At 39.1% G+C, this 12634-nt stretch overlaps 1 protein-coding gene across 1 annotated transcript; it reads right to left on the minus strand.

Moving 5' to 3' along the window:
* Positions 1 to 2980: 2980 nt before the first annotated feature.
* On the minus strand, positions 2981 to 11858 carry alp3 (alkaline phosphatase 3). Its single transcript, XM_085916075.1, has 11 exons — positions 11749 to 11858; positions 10099 to 10215; positions 9769 to 9884; positions 9002 to 9176; positions 8552 to 8724; positions 8352 to 8492; positions 7861 to 7930; positions 6439 to 6573; positions 5698 to 5889; positions 4135 to 4251; positions 2981 to 3392 (listed from the first exon to the last, which is right to left on the minus strand). The coding sequence occupies exons 1-11, from the start codon at positions 11816 to 11818 to the stop codon at positions 3073 to 3075; spliced, it is 1626 nt and encodes a 541-aa protein (XP_085772201.1). The 5' UTR covers positions 11819 to 11858; the 3' UTR covers positions 2981 to 3072.
* Between the last annotated feature and the right edge of the window lie 776 nt (positions 11859 to 12634).

Raw genomic sequence — 12634 nt, forward strand, 5'->3', positions numbered from 1 at the left:
ACTCAGTTGCATCTTCATTCCGCCTGCGTCCCTCTCTCGCTCCCTTCACGCCCACCACAGCTCTAAAGATAGCCATGCAGTGCTGCTCCTCTACTGTGCCCATCATCTGGTGCCAATGAGCCAATCCAGTTGCTCTTTTGAGAGTTCTTTTATATTCACCCCCAAAGAGAATTATTTTGGTGCTTCTGAAATATAAAATAATTTCTCTTTGGGTTCTCGGGGCATGCCTTTTATGGCATGTTTATTCCACCATCAGGCACTTTCAACAATCTACTGTATAAAGTTAGAGTTCATTTTCATATGAATGAGACGTTTCATCTTATTTTATTTGATTTATTCCTGTAGCTGCCCATTATATACAAATTTAGTGCCACCCCAAAATGTCCTCTGGTCTCATCCTGCCCACTCAACTGAATATTCCTTTGATTCACCCCTGCATGAAGAACTTTTTTAGGATATCCCCTGCTTTGCATGCACTTAAAATTAATTGTGAAGTGAATGAGTGTATATGATTGTTCTTGGCTCTACTAAGTTCTCCCGCAGTGCACCTTCAATATTTCATAATGTTTTAAAAATGCAGCCACTCAGTGCTACACAGTGTCTGGTGCTGTGGTGCCATCGAATGGTTGCATGTTGTAAAGGAAGGGAGAGCAATAGGATTAGGAAATCCCACTACTGCATTGATTCTAGCCATGTAATTTGCATGGACAAGCATGCTTTTGGTTTAGTCACACAATTTGAATGTCAGATTTGGGTAGACATTCATTATTAGAAGCATCTAACAAATCTTTAAATCAATTTCAAGTTGGAGCATGTATATTTTATGTGCTTCTTTCTTATCATTATTAGAGTACAGAAAGAAGAATTAAATATCTTCAAATCTCTCGATTGTATTATGCGAGTACAATTAAAATAGCATACTGTGGTCTGAGCCAGGCAATGTGCTAAGATGAAAAACATCTGCAGAACAGAACAAAGCAGAGGATGCTTTGACAGGCTACAGGGGAATAGCCTCATGAGGCTTGAGGAGATGTGCTGTGCGGCCACCCCAGAGGTTTCGAAATGTATGCCAATAGATCCTGGTGGAGAATAAGTAGGATGCCAGCAGCAGAGCTCTGACGTGCAGACAGAAATAAGAACAAGTCCACTACAGTATATTCACTTTCTTTAATTATATTAATGGAAATGACACATCATGGTGATGTACTCTTTTATTATTGGTTAAATTAAAATGAACTGTAATTATTTCATCATCCCCTACAATTACTTGAATGATTTTCAAACTATGGGAGATGGTAAATGTAACATTTTCTGACAAATCCGTCACACCTGTAACAGAGCACGCTCGGCCTGCACTTCCCTGGGCCACACCCCTTTCGTTACCGTAATGTCTGTCACCTGCTTCCACTTGTTACACTGTGTATTTAAGCCCTGCCTGTGTGTTTGTCTCTGTTTGTGTCTATTGTTGTGTTCATTCTTGTCTGTGTCCATTCCTGTCTGTGTCAATTGTTCCTCGATTGTTTTCCCTCTGTCTGTCTGGAGGCTCACTGTCAGAATTTTAACCTTGTCCAAGTGGACTTCATGTCGGTCGGTGTGTCTAGTTACTGGCCGTGAGTCTCTATCCTGTCTGTGTCTTTGTTTCCCCACCTGACTCCCTTCTAACTACCTTTTTCCTCTGTAAACCCTGGTCCAAGCTGCATTTGGCCGCCCTGTTCCGCTCATACCTGACAAAATCTTTACTATATGGGTGTCTAATTTTTTAAAATATTTAACTGTTGAATATCTCAATGAAAATGTTCTTTTCTTAATAGGTTTAGCGGAAAGCACTGACTAAAAGTACACATGGGTGAAGTTTTCTTTCTTTTGGTATTTTTGTAGATGTGCATAATTAGAAACAGGTGTTTGCGCCGTTGTGAGAGTGAACACAGCCAATTCACATCTGCCACTGTGAAGTGGATACTTGGAATCCGCTTTCCACCTCAAGTTATGCGTCCATGTGTGGTTTTTAGCTGGTGTAAAGCTTAATCTACTTTCTGCCAGAAATTTAGTGCACCATGGGCATGTAAAAGAAAACTCTCTCAGTCCAGCAGAATGGTGCATTGCAATCTGCTAAATCAAGTTGAGCCAGTTTTTACACCCAAGACCACAAGTACAGTCTATAGAAATACCAAAGTCCATTGTCTGTTACGTTTGTAAGCACTGTAGATCTGTTATGGATTGTCTGAATGGAAACTCCACATTTTAAAGCTTGTGTTGTTAAATACTGTTAACACTGCTTGCTTTGATTTCTACTTAGATTGTATTTATGTTTTTGACATATTTAGATTGTCTTATTATAAAAATGTATTGCGATTAATTGGTCTTGTTCAAGACCAGCATGTGTCCCAAAATAGGTAAGGCAAGGCTAAATTGGACTATTTTTCACTCTATTCTTGTGAAGTCTTGGTCTGCTAAAATATCTGAGTCTTGATTGTGAGCCAAAGATGAGAGCAGACCCTCATACAGAGCAAAATGATGGCCTGCGGCTCTACTCTAAATGAGAGCACGGCAAATCGAAATCAGGTTTAATAAACTCTTAACCCTAGCAGATGTCCACAATAATTACCATAATCTGTCTCCAAAGATAAAAATAGGTGGTCTTTAAATATTTTGCATTATTAACCATCTGCCGGTGGTAATGTCATCAAACTTCCAGCAAGCCTCAATAGCCACGCATATATCGAATGACCTTGTTCCATTCATTTTATTTCCTCAAATGTGCCTTTTATCAAAGCCTATTAGTGGAAAGATAATAATGCACATTTTTTGTCATTAAAAAGAAAGAAGCAAAAAACAGGAGCCTCACTTTGATTTTTACAACTGTCAAAAAAGTGTGTCCCAAATCTTTTCTCCACACAGCATTTTAAAAAGTGGTCCAGAAAAAAAAAAAAACTCCAATAAACGCTTTATTGGTCATATTTTATAAATAGTATATCACAGTAAGTGCCAGAAACATCACAAGTGTTCATTATTTCCCTGCCCACTCCACCTCCATGACTCTTGTCTTTAAATATTCCCCTCGGAGAGACACCATTACATCAGCACATTAAGGGCCACCAGTGCAGAGCTGAGGAGACCACTGATCAATGCAACTGAGCTTCGGGTTCCTCCAGCACTGTTAAAATCATTGACGAGGGTGGTTTGAACCACAGCTGGAGTCGTTTGCCCCCGACAGTGCCTCAGGTCTGCCCCCACGCAGGCAGCATAGGCCATGGCGTGGGCAATGTAATTTTGCTCCTGGACGCCATGGAAAAGATGGGCCATGGGTCCACGGGCCAGCACGGCCACATCTTCTCCGCTGTGAGTGGCTGAGTCTGTAGGCACTGCTGAAAGCTGAACGTATTCTTTAGTTTCTGTGGAAACACAGTGGTGACTATTATGCACCTGCAACAATAACCTGAGAACCTTCATTGGAATTGCATGAAACAGTTCAAATTAGTTATACAAATGAAACAATGGATTAATCAGTGTTTCTCAACCTCAAAAAGTCCCAAAAAGCTGAAATATTGACGATCTCAATTTACCCCCAAATTTACTCAGTGTACTCAGTAACGTTAGGTCAAATAATTTATTTTTATTTATTTTTAAATGGCAAAAGGTTAATACTTAGTTTTTCTGCTTAATATGCGTCACTGGCAAAGATAGATGAACAAAGATAATTTATTTATTTTTGTGGAATTAGATTGTTTTCCGCAGCACACCCGATGATGTAGCGTTTTAGCTTGAAGGAATAAATGCTTAAGTAATACACTTTGTATAGCAAATTTTGTTCACTTTCATTTCATGAGTCGTAAGCTCAGTACCAATTACTAAAAATAATATAAATATAAAATGTGGCTTTAGTAAAATAAGAAATGCCTGTTAAATTAAAAATGAAAGTCAACATGTGAGAATGAAGGAGCACCGGGGATTCAATTAAAGGCCAAAGCTAGTGTAAGACAAGAATGAAAAAAAAAAAGTACATGAAATACAGCCAATGCAATTGTGTCATAGTGGTATTTTTTTCATACACACTTTTACAATCCGTCTTGACCATTTCTACCTTTGAGACGATCATCCAAGCACCGAATACTACTGTGAGGCAATGGATCTTACTTGTGTTGACGTTGCGGATGTCAGGCCGTGTACCATTGATGATTTTGTGTCCAGGTCCATTTCCATACATCAATGTGGTGTACGGTAACATATCTTGGGCCCACAATGGAGACTTTCCTGGAAAATATAAAATGACCATCTCATTCATTGTTATTCGGCTTTTCTTGCCTCTGAAACACAGAGAGTACACACAAGGCACGCACGCACACACACACACACACACACACACACACACACACACACAGACACACACACACACACAGAGGTGCAGTCTCTGGTTCCCTAGCGTCCTGCCGGAGGTCTAGTGCTTGCTGGGTTAAACAGTCTTTTTCTCCAGATGAGCCATTAGGCTGGTGAGTCTCCTTGTTGATGAAGAGCTCAGGGTTTCACAAGCACATTAATCACTGCAGCACCACTGGGAGGAGGAGGATGATTAGGAGCAAGAGGAGGAGGAGGAGGGTGAAACAGGAACAGATGAGAAGAGAGTGAGTACAAAGAGCGCAAAGCAAACACCAAGCAATATAAGCTTTACAGAGCTGATGATGATCTATGTCTTCATAGAATGGGAATGTAGAGGAGCATCTAACAGCTCGGAAAATAAAGCTTACTACTTTGTCGCAACAGAAAAGCAATTATTTACATATAAGACACATTTTTCTTTGGATAAACCTTTCTTTTAGAGTATTTCTAGGACTACAATAACTGTTTGCTCTGTGGCAACCATTGGACTTCCAACATTGCTACTTCACATTTGTTGCAGCATTTGTGCCGTAAACAAATCACTTCATCACAAGCAAGACAGAGATTAGGGCAATGAAAATACAACATGGTCTTCCTTGTCTATGGCACTCTTGGTGTGATTACTAGCTGAATCCACTTAAGGCTGTGGAATCAACCATTGTCACATGGGCAAGTCCTTGGTGTGGATAAAATAATATAAGAACAACTGTTTTGGATAAATTAAACTTTCTTTTTGGCATCCATTAAATAGTTTAAATGACAACTACTATCATTCACCTTTAGATGTCCACCTATGAGATTTGACAAATCTTCTTTTGACAGATTTTAAACCCTGAGGATAAAAAGAGAAAAGAGTGCTACCTTTGACATTATAGGGGGAGGAAAAGGGGGGGGGGGAGGCGATAGCACAGAACCTCTAGGAGGAGATAAATGAGGAGGCCTGATGGAGCGAGTTAAGCTGAGAGAACATCATGTAAAAGAAAGACGGGCGTCAACAATGATGGCCACAGCAAAGTGAAGAGAAGAGAGACAAAGAGATATTGCCAAACTAAAATAGAAAGGCTTCCGGCTGGGTGCTGTTATTCTTGAAGGGTGTACAAACCTGAGGAAATGTCAAGCGAGTGGTGGCAGAGAATTACATATTATCAATTGTCACCTTAGGTTCTTGTCAGTATAAAATGGCTGAGGGGTTTCTGGCCCCTGTTAGGAATCAAATCCCTGAATTTCCTTGCTTCCCACAAGGCCATTACTCATCATGAGGATTCCTTGTCGTTTGACCAATGCGCAGAAATGACTAACATTTGCCAAAATGAAAACAATTACCCAGAATACTTTGCCCTCGAAATGGGTATCCATTGAAGGTAAACGGGTGGGAATGGTCAGCCATTACTATAGTGAGCGTTTCTTCCTCATTGGTGAGTTCCAGGCCTTTGGCAATGGCGTAGTCAAACGCAACTGTCTCGTGAAGCGCCATGTATGCTCGGCCATCGTGATGGGCCTGGTCAATGCGACCCCCTGAGAACAGGCAGAGTTAAAGGTCAAAGGTCAACTTTATGTCAAAAGGTTTCTCCTCATTTCATTGGAAGGAGGAGAGGAACGACTGAAGAATATAGTTGCTTATATTTTTACATTGCTTTTTTTTTTTTTTATGAAATTGAGACAACTGCGTAGCACCATGAAGTCCCCAGGCGTCCGCATGAGATTAAAGGAGAGCTAGATGGGGAAGCTTTTGTGGGGAACACACCAACAAATTCATTGAGTTGAATGCAAATGTATTTGCAAGTCACTGGATCCACTACAGGTACAAAAAAAACACCTTCAACTCTTAAATCAGTGAGAGTGATGCACACATATAAATGCAAAGTCATATTGATGTTTTCGAAGACATCCATTACAGAGAGGCCCTTAGTGACCAATGCAAGATCAATGAATCGATTCGGTCCTGTAGGTGCAAACACATGCTATTTTCTGTTTTTAGCAGCGCATGTCCTTGGGGGTTACATTAGTCAAACTTTGCCTGCCTGATTAAGCGACTCAAGGGGTGCATGTATTGCTCGTCCTTACCTTCCACTAAAAGGAAAAAGCCTTTTGGATTTTTCCTGAGAATGCGGATGGCTTTTTCCGTGGTCTCGACGATGGATGGGTCCATGTCGGGGTCCCTGTCAGCTTCATATCGCAGATCACCAGGTTCAAACAGAGCTGAGGAAGAAGAGAAGCAGACCAAGAGGACAATGCAGTCAATTGTGGCTACAACAGCCTATAATTGAAGTGCAGCTAAAAAAATCATTCGCTCCTTCTCTCTTTTCTCACACCACAGGAGGAGAAACGACAGATCAGCCAGCATGGCTCAATTTATCTCCTTCGCACTTTCGAGCTTGCCACAACTTTTAAGGTTGTTACTGAATAACAAGTCTTTATTTGGATTATACATGTCTTAGTATTGTATGTAACTGTCTCTGGCACAAAACCTGATCAAGCTATCCACAAGATGTGAGAGGATTAAAAAAAACTAGACGAAATATACCTCACGGGTGATGGAGGATCAATTTACAGAACATCAAGTGAGAGCCAACCTCTGTCCAGAGCGACACAATATTCATCAAACCTCCGTCCTTCCATCCCTCTGTACTTTGTCTTGCACCCTCTTTCTTTGACTGAACCACTTAATCTGTTCACTTAAAGTGGGTTGAATTAATTTCCACGGTTTCTTCTCCCGTATGAGTTGGAAAAAAAAAAAAATCCATATTTTTGATGATTGAATGTCAAAATTCAAGGACTATCGTAAATGCAACTGAGAACTGCCATTTATTCATTAGATAATAACCCATGCAAATGTTTTCACAAAATATTCTCACATACCAATAAATAGACCAAATATTCTTCATACTGATGATGTTGCCAATGGGACAAAACAACAACTGAAATTGGTTGTTAAACTAAAGTGGAATTTGACAAGCCTTCTCTTTTTATTATAACTATTAACAAATCTGAGTGTTAACTGAAGCCATGCTGCCTGCACCAAAATCAGCCCCATGTACCAATATACTCTCTGTAACTTTATCAAATTTACTCTTGTAAAAATGTTGACTTTTATTGATGTAAAATGTCAGTGTCATAATATTTGGCTTTTGTTTGATTCTTTTCTTTCTCATTATCCTTGCACATTATTTTCTTTCATTCTTAATATTCCTTTGTAGATATATGACGTGTTTTACAACATTGAGCAGCGGACATTAGATTCTTGAGAATGAGACTGTCGTATTCTGTAATGCATGATTCATGTGTAAGGAGTGTGACACTGCTCCATATGAAAAGTTCTGTGCAATGACTTTTACTGAGTGAATTTGTTATTTTGTTCAGGTAGTAGTCTAATGACTTTCTATTAAAAAAAAGTCAAAGAACCTATAAAATAGAGCAATGGTTTAATTTTCCCCTCTGCTGAGCAGAAAAGCAGTAACATAAAATATTGTAAACAAAAACACTCACCCATGAGGTAATCTGTGGTTTCTGGGTCAACAGCATCAAAATCTATTTTATTCCATACATAATGGGCTACCTATGATACACACACACACACACACACACACACACACACACACACACACACACACACACACACACACACACACACACAAGCAAACCATTCTTTAATGCTTGAGTCACATTCTGTCACATAACTTCCCTATAAAAATTAGAATATAATTTTGAATACATCAGGCATTCTGCTTACTGCTTTTCTAAGACCAACACAATAAGCATTCGACCAATTTCCTTGAATTGTGTATCTCCTTGTGAGCTGGTAAAAGTATTACTATTATTATCATTATTATTATATTTGTATGTATTAATTGAACCTTTAGTCATTTATGTTTAGTTTAAACATGACATGAAATGGGTCAAGTATCACTGATATTTTTACTTGAGATTAGATTTTAGAGTGTAAAATGTCATTTGCAGATCGCTAGGTGATGAGTTACCTTGCCCATTTTCTGGTTCTTCCATTCATGAATGAGGTTGCGTTTGTCTTGTCTTTTACCCCTGGATAAGAAATCTCTTGGGTATTCTGGGTCCTGAGTACCCCTGGGGGTCATGTACTTTCTTCCACCACCGATGATCACCTGCAAGCATGTACACTCCATCAAGTATCCAAATACAATCTTATGAATATTCATCTTACATCAATGTCTGTGTTATTGATCAACTGAGATGCAATGTCAGTGCAGCCGTCCCTTTTGGCGCTGGCGGGCATGTCGGCGTCGCTGTACCACTTCCTGCTGGCACTATGGGCATAGCTGGTGGCTGGCGTAGCGTGCTGGACCCGTGTGGTCGTCACTATGCCGACAGACTTTCCTAAAAAATATTTGATGTGTTTACTGATTACCACTGCTATTGTTGTTTGAGGGCTTAAACAAGCCTGCTCACTGCAGGAGAAAATAAGTAGAAACAGCACAAAGTCATACGAAAGTGTACATACTGTTATCGCTACAAAAAAATGTGGGTAGTAAAAGGATACGCGCTAGATCTGAATACCGAATACTTCGCTATGTGCAGATAAAAGATTATTGGTCAACATAGAATTAATTGAAATCAGAAGCAGTTAAGGTAGTTATTGTCTTGGTATCCTCACCTGCATCTTTGGCCCACTTCAAGATTGAGGTGACTTCATTGCCCTTCTGACTCTTACAAACACCATTTCGAGCAGCTGCGCTGACGCCAATGGTGTTCAGGTTGGTCTTGACCCCACACAGATAAGCAGTGGCTGTCGCAGCACTATCTGCAATCTGGAAGTCCACGCTGTAGGTCTGCACAAAGCGTAAGGAAGACTTTTAATCTAACATACTGACAGCCACTGTATTACCTGTGCATTGGAATGATCTTTTAATGGCAAGCCAACTCAGTGCCCATCCAAACAAGTCGTCATTTAAATCAAATACAATAAAAAAAACATTGGCCTTCCTGAAGAAATTTCAATAAAAGTATTTCAGTATAGTAATTGAAAATCATATGCCACAAGAAGCCTTTTGAAAGTCAATTTAACATAAATGTCTCTTTTGCTTCATAAGGCAGCTCAGGAAACATCATTTCTAAATGAATACATCTCTAACAATCAAGACTTATCACTATGCCATTGTCTTCATGTATGGCTCATGTGGCCACCCAGTGAATATATTTTTAAGAACTATATCTGTCAAAGGACAGATGCAAGGCCTTCAAGTTTATAACACTCAATTAACTGAGTCTCAGGGGCTTAAGGAAACCTGCTGTACGGCCCGCAGACCCCTTGGAGACAAAAGCAGAATTTTAGTATACATTATATGAATAAAATTCACCATGTGTGAGTGTGTGTGCATGTGTGAGTGTATGTGCATGTGTGTGTGTGTGCGTGCGTGTTACCTTAGCCAATCCAACATGGGGAAATGTGTCCATGGTCATCACAGTCTCCTCTCCTGTATTGTTCTGCAGTTGTCCCTTGAGGATACGAGCTGCCGTGTAGGTTGTGATTCCCATACCTAATGTGAATATATATACATGCAGACTTTCTATTTGTCATTTTCTAATGTCAATACAAATTTGTACAATGACAACAACCTTCATAATAATAATGATAATTAATATTGTTATTATTATTATTATTATTATTATTGACCCAGAAGCATTCAGAAAGTAGTGTATCTAACATATTGGACATTGTAGACTTTTGACACTTAATGCACTGCAACCTACCATCTCCAAGGAAAAATAGGATGTTTTTGGCCACATTGGTGTTCTGCTTCATGTTTAAAGCAGTTTGCAAAGTCTTCTTTGCCTGTGATCTCCAGAACTCTGGGTTTTCTTCTTCAACTGTGTAGTGAAACGAATGAATGGGGTTAGTTAGTCATAAATTGCATGTGTATTGTTAAAACTATAGATACGTGTATATATATATAGAGAAAGATCTCTCAGTGGATGAATTCCAAATGAATGGATGAGTTGAAGAACATAAAATAAACCAAGTGGATTTTTCTTTGTTTGGGCCTTGCATGTACAGTATGTGCTGGTCTATCTCACATCACTCTTGTCGCTTCTTCTTATCTACTAGATCATAATGCCCTAAGATATTTCAGGTACAGCAGTTCACAACAACAATCCACCAGCACTGCACATGAAATAAATACATTAATTGATGATTAATTCATATTTATGATATCAATGGAAAGAATGGTTGCGGGATTGAGAGATAATGGAGAAACTGAGGAACAAAAATAGAAGAGGACAAAATGTGAGACGGGAATTGTGTCTTTTCAAAGAAATTAGAACAAAGGCACCTAGGTAAATTAGTTTGAAACAGACCTGCCCATGTTCAGGATAAACGAGTGTGGAAGCAATATTCTGCACATCAAGTTGGAATTAAAGATGTCATTTTCAGAATAAGTATTTGGCAAGGCATTGAAGTTCCTGTAAAGTGAAAAGAAATCTTTTCTAAATTTTACACGGATAAGGGGGCTGTGAAGAATGCTACCACAGCTGAATGATTTAAAGAAAAAAATCACCCAAATGCCATTCTCTCTGCTCTTTACACTGTGGTCATGACTGCCGAATGCACTCAAATAAATTGGCTGTCAACTGTCAAATTTGAAAAAATGTAAAAATGGAACTGCCCTGACTATGTGCTGTATGACTACATGTTGGAGCCGAGGAAATATATCCCCTTAAAACCCCCCAGCAGCTCACCTCATGCCGTGACAATGAGGCGCTCTAAAGGGCTCATTCCGAAGCTGTCAAGTCATGTTTTTTTTATTTTTTATAATTCCTTCCACCCCACTCTTCCGCCTTCCTCCCTTTGCCGTGCACTTTGGTCGACAACAACGTGCTCAAAAATGGCCTCAACAGTTTCCACACAATATCTAATCAGGCTTTTTATTCCTTGGCATATTTCTAAGTCTGCACACTTTCAGCACTTATCTTCAATGCTATTCAGAAACAACTCTATGAATTTACGTTACAGGGGCTTTGAATTAACCTTCATTGCCACCATCACCTTGTATATAGCACAATAGTACAATTTTTCTTAATGGATAAATCGTAGTTGAACGTGCCTGAATAAAAGCAGTTGAAATATCTGCCCGTTAAAAAAATGCTGAAGTCTGAAATTGTTAGCAAAGAGTAAAGAGTGAATATTTTTGATGCTTTAAATGTCAGTTGAGATCTTATATTCAACTATCAGCATAATCACTTTGCTGTACAGAAGTGAAAAGCAATTGAAGTGTCACGGAGAATCCAAAGCAGCGAAGAAGATAACTGCTTCTTGGATGATGATCTGTAACTAGGCTATATTGAAGGCTTTAAGATTTTATCTTGAATGACTTTTGGGGAGAACATTTTTTGAAGGCTTACCTTTGGCTACAGTTGTTCCAAAGACCACAAGTAGGAAAAAGGCCACCATGGATACTTCTGAAGGCTTCATAGCTTTGCTGTGGCTGGAGGATTGATCCTCTAAGCTTCTTGAAAATCGCCCTCGGGTTGAAATATTGCTTACAGTCTTTCATCAGTTGTGATGTCATTTTTAACAGCATGTCATAAGTGATCCTTGGGCTTGTCATTCATTTATGACACACGAGTGCACGCTTTGTGTTGTCTTGGGAGCTGCAAACAGGTGATTATGTTTTCATAGCTAGCTGACTTTTTATTAAATGATTGTAAAAAGTCAAACAATCAATAAAAGCAATATTTGAATGATAACGATCAGTATGTGCATGTGTGTGTTCATGCATGCCTTGTGTGTGTGTGTATGTGTGTGAATGCATGTATGCCACAAAGGTTTTGCACTTAGCAGCCTCTAAATGGGGAAAAAAGTAAAAAAACTCCAAGCACCTTTCTGGTGATTAATATATTCTACATATCAACAAGTGCCTAGTCACCACGGGGCCTGTTCTATTTAAAAGGCTAATCAGTAACTATATTGGGAATGCGAGGCCATCAAATTTGTGCTGATAAATGTTCCATTATCTGTGTGACATGAGGTATCTGTTGAATAAGAAATGAGGTAACACGTTTGCATTTGTACTTTTGCCCTTTCAAAAATCAAAGACATTTTGACCAAGCAAAAGAAGAAGAAAAAACTATAAATACTATATTATTTTTTGGCGGAGGTATTTATTGTAAAATTCATTCCCTTGAATATAACCCAAAATTAGAGCTGTGATCAAATATTCTGCCCACAGGAAATAATCTTCAGCATTCAATGACACTGTCATAGAGGCATTAATCTAACAATATTTTT

The sequence above is a fragment of the Syngnathus leptorhynchus genome, chromosome 7 (assembly GCF_054491065.1).
Source record: "Syngnathus leptorhynchus isolate UIUO chromosome 7, UIUO_Slep, whole genome shotgun sequence".
In the NCBI taxonomy this organism is placed as follows: Eukaryota; Metazoa; Chordata; class Actinopteri; order Syngnathiformes; family Syngnathidae; genus Syngnathus; species Syngnathus leptorhynchus.